Source organism: Salmo salar, chromosome 24, assembly GCF_965601325.2.
Source record: "Salmo salar chromosome 24, fSalSal1, whole genome shotgun sequence".
Classification (NCBI taxonomy): Eukaryota; Metazoa; Chordata; class Actinopteri; order Salmoniformes; family Salmonidae; genus Salmo; species Salmo salar.
Window position 1 is genome coordinate 48,750,359 of NC_138314.1, and position 20,596 is coordinate 48,770,954.

At 45.8% G+C, this 20,596-nt stretch overlaps 1 protein-coding gene across 2 annotated transcripts in view; it reads right to left on the reverse strand.

Moving 5' to 3' along the window:
* Nucleotides 1–20,596, reverse strand: part of LOC106585976 (AT-rich interactive domain-containing protein 3A) — a 299,958-nt gene that overhangs the window by 52,101 nt on the left and 227,261 nt on the right. For both annotated transcript variants that reach the window (XM_045706903.2, XM_014172733.3), the window contains exon 3: nucleotides 9,226–9,298. In XM_045706903.2, coding sequence (XP_045562859.2) covers nucleotides 9,226–9,298 — 73 coding nt within the window. The remainder of the gene's footprint in view (nucleotides 1–9,225; nucleotides 9,299–20,596) is intronic.

Genomic DNA, 20,596 nt, shown 5'->3' on the forward strand with positions numbered 1-20,596 from the left:
GTAAAGACAAACTGGAGGAAAGTTTAATCTGCCGTTTCATATACAGTCGGGTAATACCAGACTGGACTTCTGGGACAGAGAGAGACAGGAAGTCTTCCTAGAGAATAGAGGAGGTTTAGGGTGATAGTTTTAGGGCGTATCGATGTGGTATTGAATGAAATGTCAAGTTGACAGTTTCATGACTGACTAGACGGAGTTCAAAACCATTGACAGACGTTCTATGGTTTCACAGTAACAAACACCTGGATTTAAAATCAGACAAAACATTGTACTGAGCTCATTTCTATTAACAGGTTTGCTATACATATGTTACAGCAAAAGGAGATGACTATTCACATTATTCAAGTGACTTAAAGCAAACCTTTAGAGAAATCAACAGAGGAAATAAGAAGCGTTTATACACAATAACAAATGATGTGCTCAGGGAAAAACCTACAAGTACCTCTGATCATTCAAACGCTTTAACTGCCTGGTGTGTGTCACGTCCTGACCAGTATTAGGGGTTATTTTGTTATTGTAGTTTGGTCAGGACGTGGCAGAGGGTATTTGTTTTATATGGTTTGGGGGTTTATGTGTATGTAGGTGGGTAGTTGTATTTTGCACTGCTGTTATTTATAGCCTGTGAAACTGTCGGTTTGTCGTTCTTTGTTCCTTGTTTTCGTGTTCACTTTAATTAAATAAAATAATAATGATGAGCACACAACCCGCTGCACCTTGGTCCCCTTCTCTCTTCAACGACGGCCGTTACAGTGTGGTAAGAGTCAATGCAGTGATTCTTAATGCAGGCGGTGCAGCTGCAGTCGGCAGATCCAGCAAAAAGACTGTGATTATAAGGGTCAATGCTACTGACTGTCAGATAGTAATTATTCAGCAGCCAAATTAATAAGATTTACTTCATCACGGGCTTCCTGTAAGAAGATGAGCATCGCTACAGTGAATCAATGATACTAAACAATGACTTGATCAATACAGGGACATGCTGGACTCATCGTGTGGGTCTATCCAGGGACATGCTGGACTCATCGTGTGGGTCTATCCAGGGACATGCTGGACTCATCGTGTGGGTCTATCCAGGGACATGCTGGATTCATCGTGTGGGTCTATCCAGGGACATGCTGGATTCATCGTGTGGGTCTAACCAGGGACATGCTGGACTCATCGTGTGGGTCTATCCAGGGACATGCTGGATTCACCGTGTGGGTCTAACCAGGGACATGCTGGACTCATCGTGTGGGTCTATCCAGGGACATGCTGGACTCACCGTGTGGGTCTATCCAGGGACATGCTGGACTCACCGTGTGGGTCTAACCAGGGACATGCTGGACTCATCGTGTGGGTCTATCCAGGGACATGCTGGATTCATCGTGTGGGTCTATCCAGGGACATGCTGGATTCATCGCGTGGGTCTAACCAGGGACATGCTGGATTCACCGTGTGGGTCTATCCAGGGACATGCTGGACTCATCGTGTGGGTCTATCCAGGGACATGCTGGATTCATCGTGTGGGTCTATCCAGGGACATGCTGGATTCATCGTGTGGGTCTATCCAGGGACATGCTGGACTCATCGTGTGGGTCTATACAGGGACATGCTGGATTCATCGTGTGGGTCTAACCAGGGACATGCTGGATTCATCGTGTGGGTCTAACCAGGGACATGCTGGATTCACCGTGTGGGTCTAACCAGGGACATGCTGGACTCATCGTGTGGGTCTATCCAGGGACATGCTGGACTCACCGTGTGGGTCTATCCAGGGACATGCTGGATTCATCGTGTGGGTCTAACCAGGGACATGCTGGATTCATCGTGTGGGTCTAACCAGGGACATGCTGGATTCATCGCGTGGGTCTAACCAGGGACATGCTGGATTCACCGTGTGGGTCTAACCAGGGACATGCTGGACTCATCGTGTGGGTCTAACCAGGGACATGCTGGATTCACCGTGTGGGTCTATCCAGGGACATGCTGGACTCATCGTGTGGGTCTAACCAGGGACATGCTGGATTCACCGTGTGGGTCTATCCAGGGACATGCTGGATTCATCGTGTGGGTCTAACCAGGGACATGCTGGATTCACCGTGTGGGTCTATCCAGGGACATGCTGGACTCATCGTGTGGGTCTATCCAGGGACATGCTGGATTCACCGTGTGATGTTACTATCACCGAAGACTCTACACTAAATATAGGGGGAGTGGGGGAGTGTAGGTACTGTGTGTGTGTGTGACAGAGTGAGAGAGAGAGAGAGAGAGAGAGAGAGCAAAGGTAATTAAGTTCTCAGAATTTATTTGACTATGTCTCTTCCTGCCACACTCTGTGTACCTCTTCCTGCCACATCCTGTGTACCTCTTCCTGCCACATCCTGTGTACCTCTTCCTGCCACATCCTGTGTACCTCTTCCTGCCACACCCTGTGTACCTCTTCCTGCCACACCCTGTGTACCTCTTCCTGCCACATCCTGTGAACCTCTTCCTGCCACACCCTGTGTACCTCTTCCTGCCACACCCTGTGTACCTCTTCCTGCCACACCCTGTGTACCTCTTCCTGCCACACCCTGTGTACCTCTTCCTGCCACACCCTGTGTACCTCTTCCTGCCACATCCTGTGTACCTCTTCCTGCCACATCCTGTGTACCTCTTCCACTTTAAGTTGTACACTCCACAGAGCTGGGCTTTACAGAAGAGTGGCCAGAAAAAAAGACATTGCCTGAAGAAAAAAATAAGCAAACACTTTTGGTGTTTGCCAAAAGGCATGTGGGAGACTCCCCAAACATATCCTCTATGGGCTAGGTAGGACGCTTGCGTCCCACCTACGTAACAGCCACTGCCAGCCTGTGGCGCGATTTTCAAAACCTTAAAAATCCTATTACTTCAATTTCTCAAACATATGACTATTTTACAGCCATTTAACCTCTATGGGACCGGCGGGACGAATTCGTCCCACCTACGTAACAGCCACTTGCAGCCTGTGGCGCGATTTTCAAAATCTTAAAAATCCTATTACTTCAATTTCTCAAACATATGACTATTTTACAGCCATTTAAAGATAAGACTCTCGTTAATCTAACCACACTGTCCGATTTCAAAAAGGCTTTACAACGAAAGCAAAACATTAGATTATGTCAGCAGAGTACCAAGCCAGAAATAATCAGACACCCATTTTTCAAGCCAGCATATAATGTCACCAAAACCCAGAAGACAGCTAAATGCAGCACTCACCTTTGATGATCTTCATCAGATGACAACCCTAGGACATTATGTTATACAATACATGCATGTTTTGTTCAATCAAGTTCATATTTATATCAAAAACCAGCTTTTTACATTAGCATGTGACGTTCAGAACTAGCATACCCCCCGCAAACTTCCGGGGAATTCGCTAACATTTTACTAAATTACTCACGATAAACGTTCACAAAAAGCATAACAATTATTTTAAGAATTATAGATACAGACCTCCTCTATGCACTCGATATGTCCGATTTTAAAATAGCTTTTTGGTGAAAGCACATTTTGCAATATTCTAAGTACATAGCCCAGGCTTCACGGGCTCGCTATTTAGACACCCGGCAAGTTTAGCACTCACCATAATCATATTTACTATTATAAAAGTTTGATTACCTTTTGTTGTCTTCGTCAGAATGCACACCCAGGACTGCTACTTCAATAACAAATGTTGGTTTGGTCCAAAATAATCCATCGTTATATCCGAATAGCGGCGTTTTGTTCGTGCGTTCCAGACACTATCCGAAATAGTAAAGAAGTGTCACGCGCATGGCTCAATTCGTGACAATAAAATTCTAAATATTCCATTACCGTACTTCGAAGCATGTCAACCGCTGTTTAAAATCAATTTTTACGACACTTTTCTCGTAGAAAAGCGATAATATTCCGACAGGGAATCTCCTTTTCGGCAAACAGAGGAAAAAATCCCAAAGGCGGGGGCGGTCGGGGTCACGCGCATAAGCCCAGTGTCCCTTGATCGGCCACATGAGAAAGGCGATAATGTGTTTCAGCCTGGGGCTGGAATGACGACATTCTGTTTTTTCCCGGGCTCTGAGCGCCTATGGACGACGTGGGAAGTGTCACGTTAGAGCAGAGATCCTTAGTAAATGATAGAGATGGAAAAGAAGTTCAAGAAATGGTCAGACAGGCCACTTCCTGTAAAGGAATCTCTCAGGTTTTGACCTGCCATTTGAGTTCTGTTATACTCACAGACACCATTCAAACAGTTTTAGAAAATTTAGGGTGTTTTCTATCCATATGTAATACGTATATGCATATTCTAGTTACTGGGTAGGAGTGGTAACCAGATTAAATCGGGTATGTTTTTTATCCAGCCGTGTCAATACTGCCCCCTAGCCCTAACAGGATATGGAAGAATGTACTCTGATCAGATGAGACTAAAATTTAGCTTTTTGGCCATCAAGGAAAATGCTATATCTGGCACAAACCCAACACCACTCCTCACCCCGAGAATGCCATCCCCACAGTGAAGCATGGTGGTGGCAGCATCATGCTGTAGGGATGTTTTTCATCGGCAGGGACTGAGAAACTGGTCAGAATTGAAGGAATAATGGATGGCGCTAAATACATGGAAATTCTTGAGGAAAACCTGTTTCAGTCTTCCAAAGATTTGAGACTGGGACGGAGGTTCACCTTCCAGCAGGACAATGACCCTAAGCATACTGCCAAAGCAACACTCGAGTGGCTTAAGGGGAAACATTTAAATATGTCTTGGAATGGCGTAGTCAAAGCCCAGACCTCAATCCAATTGAGAATCTGTGGTATGACTTAAAGATTGCTGTACACCAGCAGGAACCCATCCAACTTGAAGGAGCTGGACCAGTTTTGCCTTGAAGAATGGGCATAAATCCCAGTGGCTAGATGTGCCAAGTTTATAGAGACATACCCCAAGAGACTTGTAGCTGTAATTGCTGCGAAAGGTGGCTCTACAAAGTATTGACTTGGGGGGGGTCAATAGTTATGCACGCTCAAGTTTTCTGTTTCTTTTGTCTTATTTCTTGTTTGTTTCACAATAAAACATATTTTGCAAAGTGGTAGGCATGTTGTGTAAATGAAATGATACAAACCCCCCCTAAAAATCTATTTTAATTCCAGGTTGTAAGGCAACAAAATACGAAAAATGCCAAAGGGGTGAATACTACACACACACACACACACACACACACACACACACACACACACACACACACACACACACACACACACACACACACACACACACACACACACACACACACACACACACACACACACACAGTACTGTCTGTGTGTCATTCCTAAGTAGCGTGTAGCTGCTGTAGTCAACTCTGTCCATTCTGTCATTAATCAGATTAACCAGACAGACAGCAGGATAAAGACAGAGGCCTTGGGGGAGTCTACTGGAGACCCACCTCTACAACACACACACACACACACACACACACACACACACACACACACACACACACACACACACACACACACACACACACACACACACACACAGTCTTTTTCATCTCCACTACCCCCCCAGGACATGAGCCGAGGTTCCCAAGGGTTGGGATGACACCTCATCCTGAGTGTGTGTGTGTGTGTGTGTGTGTGTGTGTGTGTGTGTGTGTGTGTGTGTGTGTGTGTGTGTGTGTGTGTGTGTGTGTGTTGGTTGGTTCTTCTATCCTTGTGGTTACCTAAAATACACCAAATTTCCCACAAGGATAGTAAAATAAGGAAAATTCTCTCTTGGGAACATTTCCCACATCCCCATGAGGACAGAGGCTATTTTAGGCTTAATGGTGAGGTTTAGGGTTAAGGTTAGGATTAGAATTAGGATTCAGGTAAGGGGTTAGGTTTAGGGTTTGGGTTAAGTTTAAGATTAATGTAAGTGTTAGGGTAAGGGGTAAGGGGTAGGGTAAGGGGTTAGCTTAAAATAGGAATTTGAATGGAAATTAATTCTAGGTCCCCACGAGGATATGTGTGTGTATGAACTTATAACATTTGATTTTCACTGTGCAGTTACTTTAACACAGCGGAATGCTGCTGAGGAGGGGGGGTTGGAGGGGAAGGGGAGGTTGGAGGGGAGGGGGGGTTGGAGGGGAAGGGGGGTTGTGTTGGAGGGGAGGGGGGGTGGAGGGGAGGGGGGGTGGAGGGGAGAGGGGGTTGGAGGGGAGGGGGGGTTGTGTTGGAGGGGAGGGGGGGGGTTGGAGGGGAGGGGAGGGGGGGTTGGAGGGGAGGGGAGGGGAAGGGGAGGAGGGGTTGTGTTGGAGGTTTGAGGAAAAAGCACCAGACCCCAAATACTATCCCGGCTCTGGGGCCTTCAAAACACTCAGCCACATTCTCCTGTTGTTACAGCTGTCAAACATCTGCAGCAGTTTTCACAAGCCGGACGGACGGACGGACGGACAGACGGAAGGACGGACAGAGATACAAACACAAATGTTTCTGTCTCACAAAGGACTTTGAGAAAATTAGCTTGGAGCAACTACAGGCAAACTTTACACAAAAATAAATGTTTACAATTGAAGTTCAGACAGCGCATCATCATCTGATCAGAACCAGGAACAGGAAGTCTGATCTCCTGTCTGTTGAGTCATCATATTCTGATCTCCTGTCTGTTGAGTCATCATATTCTGATCTCCTGTCTGTTGAGTCATCATATTCTGATCTCCTGTCTGTTGAGTCATCATATTCTGATCTCTTCCCTGTCTGTTGAGTCATCATATTCTGATCTCTTCCCTGCCTGTTGAGTCATCATATTCTGATCTCCTGTCTGTTGAGTCATCATATTCTGATCTCCTGTCTGTTGAGTCATCATATTCTGATCTCCTGTCTGTTGAGTCATCATATTCTGATCTCCTGCCTGTTGAGTCATCATATTCTGATCTCTTCCCTGTCTGTTGAGTCATCATATTCTGATCTCCTGCCTGTTGAGTCATCATATTCTGATCTCTTCCCTGCCTGTTGAGTCATCATATTCTGATCCCCTGTCTGTTGAGTCATCATATTCTGATCTCCTGCCTGTTGAGTCATCATATTCTGATCTCCTGTCTGTTGAGTCATCATATTCTGATCTCTTCCCTGCCTGTTGAGTCATCATATTCTGATCTCCTGCCTGTTGAGTCATCATATTCTGATCTCCTGCCTGTTGAGTCATCATATTCTGATCTCCTGCCTGTTGAGTGATCATATTCTGATCTCCTGCCTGTTGAGTCATCATATTCTGATCTCCTGTCTGTTGAGTCATCATATTCTGATCTCCTGCCTGTTGAGTCATTATATTCTGATCTCTTCCCTGTCTGTTGAGTCATCATATTCTGATCTCCTGTCTGTTGAGTCATCATATTCTGATCTCCTGCCTGTCTGTTGAGTCATCATATTCTGATCTCTTCCCTGCCTGTTGAGTCATCATATTCTGATCTCTTCCTGTCTGTTGAGTCATCATATTCTGATCTCCTGTCTGTTGAGTCATCATATTCTGATCTCCTGCCTGCTGAGTCATCATATTCTGATCTCCTGCCTGCTGAGTCATCATATTCTGATCTCCTGTCTGTTGAGTCATCATATTCTGATCTCTTCCCTGCCTGTTGAGTCATCATATTCTGATCTCCTGTCTGTTGAGTCATCATATTCTGATCTCCTGTCTGTTGAGTCATCATATTCTGATCTCTTCCCTGTCTGTTGAGTCATCATATTCTGATCTCCTGTCTGTTGAGTCATCATATTCTGATCTCCTGTCTGTTGAGTCATCATATTCTGATCTCCTGTCTGTTGAGTCATCATATTCTGATCTCTTCCCTGTCTGTTGAGTCATCATATTCTGATCTCCTGCCTGTTGAGTCATCATATTCTGATCTCCTGCCTGTTGAGTCATCATATTCTGATCTCTTCCCTGCCTGTTGAGTCATCATATTCTGATCTCCTGCCTGTTGAGTGTTCATATTCTGATCTCCTGCCTGTTGAGTCATCATATTCTGATCTCCTGCCTGTTGAGTCATTATATTCTGATCTCTTCCCTGTCTGTTGAGTCATCATATTCTGATCTCCTGTCTGTTGAGTCATCATATTCTGATCTCCTGCCTGTCTGTTGAGTAATCATATTCTGATCTCTTCCCTGCCTGTTGAGTCATCATATTCTGATCTCTTCCCTGTCTGTTGAGTCATCATATTCTGATCTCTTCCCTGCCTGTTGAGTCATCATATTCTGATCTCCTGCCTGTTGAGTCATCATATTCTGATCTCCTGCCTGTTGAGTCATCATATTCTGATCTCCTGCCTGTTGAGTGATCATATTCTGATCTCCTTCCTGTTGAGTCATCATATTCTGATCTCCTGCCTGTTGAGTCATCATATTCTGATCTCCTGCCTGTTGAGTCATTATATTCTGATCTCTTCCCTGTCTGTTGAGTCATCATATTCTGATCTCCTGTCTGTTGAGTCATCATATTCTGATCTAAGGCCTGTCTGTTGAGTCATCATATTCTGATCTCTTCCCTGCCTGTTGAGTCATCATATTCTGATCTCTTCCCTGCCTGTTGAGTCATCATATTCTGATCTCCTGTCTGTTGAGTCATCATATTCTGATCTCCTGTCTGTTGAGTCATCATATTCTGATCTCTTCCCTGTCTGTTGAGTCATCATATTCTGATCTCTTCCCTGTCTGTTGAGTCATCATATTCTGATCTCCTGTCTGTTGAGTCATCATATTCTGATCTCTTCCCTGTCTGTTGAGTCATCATATTCTGATCTCTTCCCTGTCTGTTGAGTCATCATATTCTGATCTCCTGCCTGTTGAGTCATCATATTCTGATCTCCTGCCTGTTGAGTCATCATATTCTGATCTCCTGTCTGCTGAGTCATCATATTCTGATCTCCTGCCTGTTGAGTCATCATATTCTGATCTCCTGCCTGCTGAGTCATCATATTCTGATCTCTTCCCTGTCTGTTGAGTCATTATATTCTGATCTCTTCCCTGTCTGTTGAGTCATCATATTCTGATCTCCTGCCTGTCTGTTGAGTAACGGATGTTTATAAGTGACACACTAAAACATTCAAACAGTTTTAACAGCCACTATAGATTCACAAGAATCACTATGCTTCAAGAAAGGTATAGTTATATATATATATATATATATATATATATATATATATATATATATATATATATATATATATATATATATATATATATATATATATTATGAGATGTGTATTATATTAACAACTCACCTCTCTTCTGCATAAAACTGAAGAGGTCATCAAGAAACTCTTTCCTCTTGACATCATCATCCAACTCGTACAACTGGAGGAAAACAAGATGATTAAAATGAGTTAAAACTGGTTAAAACTGGTTAAAACGTGTTAAAACTGGTTAAAACTGGTTAAAACTGGTTAAAACGTGTTGAAACGTGTTAAAACTGGTTAAAACTGGTTAAAACGTGTTAAAACTGGTTAAAACTGGTTAAAACTGGCTAAAACTGGTTAAAACGTGTTAAAACTGGTTAAAACTGGTTAAAACGTGTTAAAACTGGTTAAAACGTGTTGAAACGTGTTAAAACTGGTTAAAATGTGTTGAAACTGGTTAAAACTGGTTAAAACAGGCCTATTGGCAAACATGTCATATACAATATGTTTTATTCGACTGTATTGGAGTCCTTTCAAACTGAAATATGTGTAATATAACTTCCTATCGATGAATACCTTCAGAATACAACATCTCAAAGTACCGTAATTCCACACCAAACACATTTAATGGAAGGTAGACAAGGAGAAAAACACAACAATGTATGTAGATTGTCAGCGCTATAATATGTTTCAAACTTCTTTACTTCTATCGGGTTCATATAAACCTGTAAAAACAATATAATGTCTAGTTCGTAGAGAAACAGAGCAGGTGTGGATTATTGTCGTTTCGACTTCCAAGACAATCTGTGAGTAACCTTGAATGTTCTAGAGATAATCGCAACAGAATGTCTGGATACTAACAGACCCCGTGTCTCCTCTGTGAAGGAACGATATCAGGAAACAGAGTGGCTGGATACTAGCAGACCCCGTGTCTCCTCTGTGAAGGAACGATATCAGGAAACAGAGTGGCTGGATACTAGCAGACCCCGTGTCTCCTCTGTGAAGGAATAATATCAGGAAACAGAGTGGCTGGATACTAACAGACCCCGTGTCTCCTCTGTGAAGGAACGATATCAGGAAACAGAGTGGCTGGATACTAGCAGACCCCGTGTCTCCTCTGTGAAGGAACGATATCAGGAAACAGAGTGGCTGGATACTAGCAGACCCCGTGTCTCCTCTGTGAAGGAACGATATCAGGAAACAGAGTGGCTGGATACTAGCAGACCCCGTGTCTCCTCTGTGAAGGAACGATATCAGGAAACAGAGTGGCTGGATACTAACAGACCCCGTGTCTCCTCTGTGAAGGAACGATATCAGGAAACAGAGTGGCTGGATACTAGCAGACCCCGTGTCTCCTCTGTGAAGGAACGATATCAGGAAACAGAGTGGCTGGATACTAGCAGACACCGTGTCTCCTCTGTGAAGGAACGATATCAGGAAACAGAGTGGCTGGATACTAGCAGACCCCGTGTCTCCTCTGTGAAGGAACGATATCAGGAAACAGAGTGGCTGGATACTAGCAGACACCGTGTCTCCTCTGTGAAGGAACGATATCAGGAAACAGAGTGGCTGGATACTAGCAGACCCCGTGTCTCCTCTGTGAAGGAACGATATCAGGAAACAGAGTGGCTGGATACTAGCAGACCCCGTGTCTCCTCTGTGAAGGAACGATATCAGGAAACAGAGTGGCTGGATACTAGCAGACCCCGTGTCTCCTCTGTGAAGGAACAATATCAGGAAACAGAGTGGCTGGATACTAACAGACCCCGTGTCTCCTCTGTGAAGGAACGATATCAGGAAACAGAGTGGCTGGATACTAGCAGACCCCGTGTCTCCTCTGTGAAGGAACGATATCAGGAAACAGAGTGGCTGGATACTAGCAGACCCCGTGTCTCCTCTGTGAAGGAACGATATCAGGAAACAGAGTGGCTGGATACTAACAGACCCCGTGTCTCCTCTGTGAAGGAACGATATCAGGAAACAGAGTGGCTGGATACTAGCAGACCCCGTGTCTCCTCTGTGAAGGAACGATATCAGGAAACAGAGTGGCTGGATACTAGCAGACCCCGTGTCTCCTCTGTGAAGGAACAGTATCATGAACCTACATTTTATCAATGGCAGTGAGGGCACAACGAGAGCTGTTCTCCCACTCCCATCCTCCCATCCTCCCATCCTCCCATCCTCCCAGTCTCCCAGCCTCCCATCCTCCCAGTCTCCCAGCCTCCCAGTCTCCCAGCCTCCCATCCTCCCAGTCTCCCATCCTCCCAGTCTCCCAGCCTCCCAGCCTCCCAGTCTCCCGGCCTCCCAGCCTCCCATCCTCCCGGTCTCCCATCCTCCCAGCCTCCCATCCTCCCGGTCTCCCATCCTCCCAGCCTCCCAGGCTCCCAGTCTCCCATCCTCCCAGTCTCCCACTCCCATCCTCCCATCCTCCCAGTCTCCCAGCCTCCCATCCTCCCAGTCTCCCAGCCTCCCAGTCTCCCAGCCTCCCAGTCTCCCATCCTCCCAGTCTCCCAGCCTCCCAGTCTCCCATCCTCCCAGTCTCCCAGCCTCCCAGTCTCCCAGTCTCCCAGCCTCCCATCCTCCCAGTCTCCCAGCCTCCCATCCTCCCAGTCTCCCAGTCTCCCAGCCTCCCAGCCTCCCAGCCTCCCATCCTCCCAGTCTCCCAGCCTCCCAGTCTCCCAGCCTCCCAGCCTCCCAGTCTCCCAGTCTCCCAGTCTCCCAGCCTCCCAGTCTCCCACACTCCCAGCCTCCCAGTCTCCCAGTCTCCCAGCCTCCCATTCTCCCAGTCTCCCAGCCTCCCAGCCTCCCAGTCTCCCAGCCTCCCATCCTCCCAGTCTCCCAGCCTCAGAAGAACAACCTTTAATGTCTGAATAAGAGGAGAAGGTCACACCTTCAAACTCTTTGATCGCCTCCGTTTGGTTTTCCTGAACAGATTCACTTAAATGAGGATAGTTTATTTGAGTACTTTTCATTTCTGAATGCTAAACTGAAATCGCACCATTGTCATAGCAACAAGATAAAAATGTAAAAAGTATTTGTTGTACTGTAACAGTACAATGGATGCTAAAAATAACAAAACAACAACTTGAGCAACTTCAACACTCCACTTTGTCTATAACAGCCAACAGAGGCTCATCATTGTTGAACCAGCCTCTGTGTGTTGTTGCTTTCATACACTCTCTTCCTGGTAGCCTAGTGGTTAGAGCCTAGTGGTTAGAGCCTAGTGGTTAGAGCCTAGTGGTTAGAGCCTAGTGGTTAGAGCATTGGGCCAGTAAACAGCAGGTAGCCTAGTGGTTAGAGCCTAGCGGTTAGAGCCTAGCGGTTGGAGCCTAGTGGTTAGAGCATAGGGCCAGTAACCAGCAGGTAGCCAAGCGGTTAGAGCGTTGGGCCAGTAACCAGCAGGTAACCAGCAGGTAGCCAAGCGATTAAGGCGTTGGGCCAGTAACCAGCAGGTAGCCTAGTGGTTAGAGCGTTGGGCCAGTAACCAGCAGGTAGCCTAGCGGTTAGAGCCTAGCGGTTAGAGCGTTGGGCCAGTAACCAGCAGGTAGCCTAGTGGTTAGAGCGTTGGGCCAGTAACCAACAGGTAGCCTAGTGGTTAGAGCGTAGGGCCAGTAACCAGCAGGTAGCCTAGTGGTTAGAGCATTGGGCCAGTAACCAGCAGGTAGCCTAGTGGTTAGAGCGTTGGGCCAGTAACCAGCAGGTAGCCTAGTGGTTAGAGCGTTGGGACAGTAACCAGCAGGTAGCCTAGTGGTTAGAGTGTTGGGCCAGTAACCAGCAGGTAGCCTAGTGGTTAGAGCCTAGTGGTTAGAGCGTTGGGCCAGTAACCAGCAGGTAGCCTAGTGGTTAGAGCGTTGGGCCAGTAACCAGCAGGTAACCAGCAGGTAGCCTAGTGGTTGGAATGTTGGGCCAGTAACCAGCAGGAAGCCTAGTGGTTAGAGCGTTGGGCCAGTAACCAGCAGGTAACCAGCAGGTAGCCTAGTGGTTGGAATGTTGGGCCAGTAACCAGCAGGTAGCCTAGTGGTTAGAGCGTTGGGCCAGTAACCAGCAGGTAGCCTAGTGGTTAGAGTGTTGGGTCAGTAACCAGCAGGTAGCCTAGCGGTTAGAGCCTAGTGGTTAGAACATTGGGCCAGCAGGAAGCCTAGTGGTTAGAGCATTGGGACAGTAACCAGCAGGTAGCCTAGTGGTTAGAGCGTTGGGCCAGTAACCAGCAGGTAGCCTAGTGGTTAGAGCGTTGGGCCAGTAACCAGCAGGTAGCCTAGTGGTTAGAGCGTTGGGCCAGTAACCAGCAGGTAACCTAGCGGTTAGAGCGTTGAGCCAGTAACCAGCAGGTAGCCTAGCGGTTAGAGCATTGGGCCAGTAACCAGCAGGTAGCCTAGCGGTTAGAGCGTTGGGCCAGTAACCAGCAGGTAACCAGCAGGTAGCCTAGTGGTTAGAGCGTTGGGCCAGTAACCAGCAGGTAGCCTAGTGGTTAGAACGTTGGGCCAGTAACCAGCAGGTAGCCTAGTGGTTAGAACGTTGGGCCAGTAACCAACAGGTAACCAGCAGGTAGCCTAGTGGTTGGAACGTTGGGCCAGTAACCAGCAGGTAGCCTAGTGGTTAGAGCGTTGGGCCAGTAACCAGCAGGTAGCCTAGTGGTTAGAGCATTGGGCCAGTAACCAGCAGGTAGCCTAGTGGTTAGAGCATTGGGCCAGTAACCAGCAGGTAGCCTAGTGGTTAGAGCGTTGGACCAGTAACCAGCAGGTAGCCTAGTGGTTAGAGCGTTGGGACAGTAACCAGCAGGTAGCCTAGCGGTTAGAGCCTAGTGGTTAGAGCATTGGGCCAGCAGGAAGCCTAGTGGTTAGAGCATTGGGACAGTAAACAGCAGGTAACCTAGCGGTTAGAGCGTTGGTCCAGTAACCAGCAGGTAGCCTAGCGGTTAGAGCATTGGGCCAGTAACCAGCAGGTAGCCTAGCGGTTAGAGCGTTGGGCCAGTAACCAGCAGGTAACCAGCAGGTAGCCTAGTGGTTAGACCGTTGGGCCAGTAACCAGCAGGTAGCCTAGTGGTTAGAACGTTGGGCCAGTAATCAGCAGGTAGCCTATTGGTTAGAACGTTGGGCCAGTAACCAGCAGGTAGCCTAGTGGTTAGAGCGTTGGGCCAGTAACCAACAGGTAACCAGCAGGTAGCCTAGTGGTTAGAGCGTTGGGCCAGTAACCAGCAGGTAGCCTAGTGGTTAGAGCGTTGGACCAGTAACTGAAAGGTTGCTAGATCGGATCCCCGAGCTGACAAGGTAATAATCTGTTGTTCTGGCCCTGAACAAGGCAGTTAACCCACTGTTCCTAGGCTGTCATTGTAAACAAGAATTTGTTCTTAACTGACTTGCCTAGTTCAATAAAGGTTGAATTAAGAAAAATAAAACATGTTTTGACATAGCCATTATGTCTCTCCTCAGCCTCTTCTATTCACTGTTTCTTCTATGGAGTCAGACAGGCTTTAAAGAGCCAGGGTCAGCACAGGACTGATGGAAATACAGTATGGGGGGGGGGGGGAGAGAGAGAAACAGAGAGAGAGATACAGAGAGAGAAACAGAGAGAGAGAAACAGAGAGAGAGATACAGAGAGATATACAGAGAGAGATATACAGAGAGAGATATACAGAGAGAGATATACAGAGAGAGAGAGTGATATACAGAGAGACAGGGAGAGAGAGAGAGGGATACAGAGAGAGAGGGAGAGAGATACAGAGAGAGAGGGAGATAAAGAGAGAGAGAGAGAAACAGAGAGAGAGAAACAAACAGAGAGAGAGATACAGAGAGAGAGGGATACAGAGAGAGAGGGAGATAAAGAGAGAGAGAGAGGGAGAGGGAGAGAGAGAGGGAGATAAAGAGAGAGAGAGAGACATAGAAAGAGATATAGAGAGATATAGAGGGAGAGAGAGGGAGAGAGAGATACAGAGAGAGAGCGAGGTATACAGAGCGAGAGAGAGAGAGAGAGAGAGAGAGAGAGAGACAGAGGGAGAGAGAGAGAGAGAGACAGAGGGAGAGAGAGAGGGATACAGAGAGAGAGAGGGGAGCGTTCCCTTCCAAGAAGGGCCACATTAACAGGGAGATCAGATCAATACAGGAAGACAGAGATATGATCAGCGGGGGACTATAAAGAGGCTTAGAGATAATACCTGGTCATTTAGGAGTGAATTAGCTGTCCCCAATATTACAGAACCCAGGAGGGAGATGTAGGAGGGGACCATGGTGACTCCTGCACTACAGAATGACCACAGACAATTAAAAGATCAATGAGGTACTAATGTAATTTTTTTTATTACAAACACAGATTGATTGTGCCGTGTAAAATACACAAACACACACAGTGTGGATTGATGGATCGACAGGACGGGACCCATGCTGATTAACTTATAAAACTTGATCAGCCTGTTCTCCCTGATTCGATGTTAAACCAGGGATAAAGGTAAAGGTATTAGATGTTAAACCAGGGGTAAGGTATTAGATGTTAAACCAGGGGTAAAGGTATTAGATGTTAAACCAGGGGTAAGGTATTCATGTTAAACCAGGGGTAAAGGTATTAGATGTTAAACCAGGGGTAAGGTATTAGATGTTAAACCAGGGGTAAGGTATTAATGTTAAACCAGGGGTAAGGTATTAGATGTTAAACCAGGGGTAAAGGTATTAGATATTAAACCAGAGGTAAAGGTATTAGATGTTAAACCAGGGGTAAAGGTATTAGATGTTAAACCAGGGGTAAAGGTATTAGATGTTAAACCAGGGGTAAAGGTATTAGATGTTAAACCAGGGGTAAAGGTATTAATGTTAAACCAGGGGTAAGGTATTAGATGTTAAACCAGGGGTAAAGGTATTAGATGTTAAACCAGGGATAAAGGTATTAGATGTTAAACCAGGGGTAAGGTATTAATGTTAAACCAGGGGTAAGGTATTAGATGTTAAACCAGGGGTAAAGGTATTAGATATTAAACCAGAGGTAAAGGTATTAGATGTTAAACCAGGGGTAAAGGTAAAGGTATTAGATGTTAAACCAGGGGTAAAGGTATTAGATGTTAAACCAGGGGTAAAGGTAAAGGTATTAGATGTTAAACCAGGGGTAAAGGTATTAGATGTTAAACCAGGGGTAAAGGTATTAGATGTTAAACCAGGGGTAAGGTATTAGATGTTAAACCAGGGGTAAAGGTATTAGATGTTAAACCAGGGGTAAGGTATTAGATGTTAAACCAGGGGTAAAGGTATTAGATGTTAAACCAGGGGTAAGGTATTAGATGTTAAACCAGGGGTAAAGGTATTAGATGTTAAACCAGGGGTAAAGGTATTAGATGTTAAACCAGGGGTAAAGGTATTAGATGTTAAACCAGGGGTAAAGGTATTAGATGTTAAACCAGGGGTAAAGGTATTAATGTTAAACCAGGGGTAAGGTATTAATGTTAAACCAGGGGTAAAGGTATTAGATGTTAAACCAGGGGTAAGGTATTAGATGTTAAACCAGGGATAAAGGTAAAGGTATTAGATGTTAAACCAGGGGTAAAGGTATTACTGTTAAACCAGGGGTAAGGTATTAGATGTTAAACCAGGGGTAAGGTATTAATGTTAAACCAGGGGTACGGTATTAATGTTAAACCAGGGGTAAAGGTATTAGATGTTAAACCAGGGGTAAAGGTATTAGATGTTAAACCAGGGGTAAAGGTATTAGATGTTAAACCAGGGGTAAAGGTATTAGATGTTAAACCAGGGGTAAAGGTATTAGATGTTAAACCAGGGGTAAGGTATTAGATGTTAAACCAGGGGTAAAGGTAAAGGTATTAGATATTAAACCAGAGGTAAAGGTATTAGATATTAAACCAGAGGTAAAGGTATTAGATGTTAAACCAGGGGTAAGGTATTAGATGTTAAACCAGGGGTAAAGGTATTAGATGTTAAACCAGGGGTAAAGGTAAAGGTATTAGATGTTAAACCAGGGGTAAAGGTATTAGATGTTAAACCAGGGGTAAAGGTATTAATGTTAAACCAGGGGTAAGGTATTAGATGTTAAACCAGGGGTAAGGTATTAATGTTAAACCAGGGGTAAAGGTATTAGATGTTAAACCAGGGGTAAAGGTATTAGATGTTAAACCAGGGGTAAGGTATTCATGTTAAACCAGGGGTAAAGGTATTAGATGTTAAACCAGGGGTAAGGTATTAATGTTAAACCAGGGGTAAATGTATTAGATGTTAAACCAGGGGTAAATGTATTAAATGTTAAACCACAAAGGCCTGATTGGTGGAGTGCTGCAGAGATGGTTCTCCTTCTGAAAGGTTCTCCCACCTCCACAGAGGAACTCTGGAGCTCTGTCAGAGTGACCATCATGTTGTTGACCAAGACTCCGATTGCTCAGTTTGGCCAGGTGGCCACCCTTAAGGAAGAGTCTTGATGTTTCCAAACTTCTTCCATTTATGAATGATGGAGACCACTGTGTTCTTGGGGACCTTCAATGCTCCAGAATTTTTTGGGTACCCTTCCCCCAGATCTGTGCCTCGAGACAATCCTGTCTCGGAGCTCTACGGACAATTCCTTCGACCACATGGCTTGGTTTTTACTTTGACATGCACTGTCAACTGTGGGACCTTATATAGACAGGTGTGCGCCTTTCCAAATCATGTTCAATCAATTGAATTTACCACAGGTGGACTACAATCAAGTTGTAGAAACATCTCAAGGATGATCAATGGAAACAGGATGCACCTGAGCTCAATGTCGAGGCACATAGCAAAGGGTCTGAATACTTAGTTAAAATAGGTATTTCTGTTTTATTAGATTTAATAAATTATCAAAAATGTCTAAAAATCGGTTTTCGCTTCATCATTATAGGATATTGTGTGTAGAGGATTTTTTTTTTTAAAAACAACATTTAATCCATTTTAGAATAAGGCTGTAATGTAACAAAAGTTGTAAAAACTCAAGATGTCTGAATAGTTTCCCAAGGCCCTGGACATCTGTTAGAAATCCTCTGTAAGCGTATGTCATGCTTTATAAAGGGTTCACAAATGTGGCGTAACTGTGTGACATAAGTAAAAGGCCAGCAACACTATTGAGAGCACCATGAAAACGACACCATATCTACATTCTACAGATCCTACTGAGTATTCCCCTACAATACTTTTACTGCTAAACCCAGAATAATTCTTGCTCTAAGCCAATATGTATTACATAAACAGTGATTTGTATTGAGGGGGCATTTATTTGACCTTAGAACATGTTTTAAAACCCACATTTAATGCAAATGTCACTTAAATATGAACAAATATGAATTCATTGTTAATTTATTTTTTTATTTTTGTTCATATATCATGAATGGTTATTAACAATTTTCTACTATTAAGTGGGGGACTTTTATTTAGAAAATTTCAGAAATTCCGTGACCCGGACATACTTTTTTAGGACAGTCATAAGTGGAGGAGTGGACGGGGGTAGAAAGACAACAGGACAGTCACCAGTGGACAACAGGACAGTCACCAGTAGAGGAGTGGACGGAGGGAGAAACACAACAGGACAGTCACCAGTAGAGGAGTGGACGGAGGGAGAAACACAACAGGACAGTCACCAGTAGAGGAGTGGACGGGGGTAGAAAGACAACAGGACAGTCACCAGTGGAGGAGTGGACGGGGGGAGAAAGACAACAGGACAGTCACCAGTGGAGGAGTGGACGGGGGGAGAAAGACAACAGGACAGTCACCAGTGGAGGAGTGGACGGAGGGAGAAAGACAACAGGACAGTCACCAGTGGACAACAGGACAGTCACCAGTAGAGGAGTGGACGGAGGTAGAAAGACAACAGGACAGTCACCAGTGGACAACAGGACAGTCACCAGTAGAGGAGTGGACGGAGGTAGAAAGACAACAGGACAGTCACCAGTGGACAACAGGACAGTCACCAGTAGAGGAGTGGACGGAGGTAGAAAGACAACAGGACAGTCACCAGTAGAGGAGTGGACGGAGGGAGAAAGACAACAGGACAGTCACCAGTAGAGGAGTGGACGGAGGTAGAAAGACAACAGGACAGTCACCAGTAGAGGAGTGGACGGGGGGAGAAAGACAACAGGACAGTCACCAGTGGAGGAGTGGACGGAGGGAGAAAGACAACAGGACAGTCACCAGTAGAGGAGTGGACGGGGGAGAAAGACAACAGGACAGTCACCAGTGGAGGAGTGGACGGGGGGAGAAAGACAACAGGACAGTCACCAGTGGACAACAGGACAGTCACCAGTAGAGGAGTGGACGGAGGTAGAAAGACAACAGGACAGTCACCAGTAGAGGAGTGGACGGAGGGAGAAAGACAACAGGACAGTCACCAGTGGACAACAGGACAGTCACCAGTAGAGGAGTGGACGGAGGGAGAAAGACAACAGGACAGTCACCAGTAGAGGAGTGGACGGAGGGAGAAAGACAACAGGACAGTCACCAGTGGAGGAGTGGACGGAGGGACAAAGACAACAGGACAGTCACCAGTGGAGGAGTGGACGGGGGAGAAAGACAACAGGACAGTCACCAGTGGAGGAGTGGACGCGGGGAGAAAGACAACAGGACAGTCACCAGTGGAGGAGTGGACGGAGGGACAAAGACAACAAGACACTCACCAGTGGAGGAGTGGACGGGGGTAGAAAGTCACCAGGTGCTATTGTTTTCAATCTGAACTGAACGCTTGTCAGGGGCCCCATTTGGTTTTTGTTTTCTAAAGTAATTGAAGGAAGGCGAAATGAACCCTGCAAGGACGGGAGAGGGAGAGGACTGTTCAATGGGACCTTTAGGCGCTTTGAGTTCAGAGCTCAACCTGCTTCTTGACGTCGTATTAGGTACCAGCAGGTCACCAGAGGGGAAAGAGCTGTCTTTCTTTCCTCTCACTCTCTGGGCGACAGGTAGCCTAGAGGTTAGAGCATTGGGCCAATAACCAAAAGATCATTAGTTTATATCCCTGAGCTGACAAGGTGAAAAATATTTTGATGTGCCCTTAATCCTAATGGCTGGCCGTGACCCCACTGTCAGGGGGAGTTGGGATAAGAAAACAACACATTTCTATTGAAACAGGACAAATATAAGAATCCGCCTAGTAAATATTTTCTTCTCTCTCTCTTTCTCTCTGCGCTCTCTCTCTCTATCTCTCTCTGCGCTCTCTCTCTCTATCTCTCTCTCTCTCTGCTCTCCTCTCTCTCTCTGCTCTCTCTTTCTCTGCTCTCTCTCTCTCTCTCTGCTCTCTCTCTCTCTTGCTCTCTTTCTCTGCTCTCTCTCTCTCGCTCTGCTCTCTCTCTCTCTTGCTCTCTTTCTCTGCTCTCTCTCTCTCTCTGCTCTCTCTCTCTCTCTCTGCTCTCTCTCTCTTGCTCTCTTTCTCTGCTCTCTCTCTCTCTCTGCTCTCTCTCTCTCTGCTCTCTCTCTCTCTTGCTCTCTTTCTCTGCTCTCTCTCTCTCTGCTCTCTCTCTCTCTCTGCTCTCTCTCTCTCTGCTCTCTCT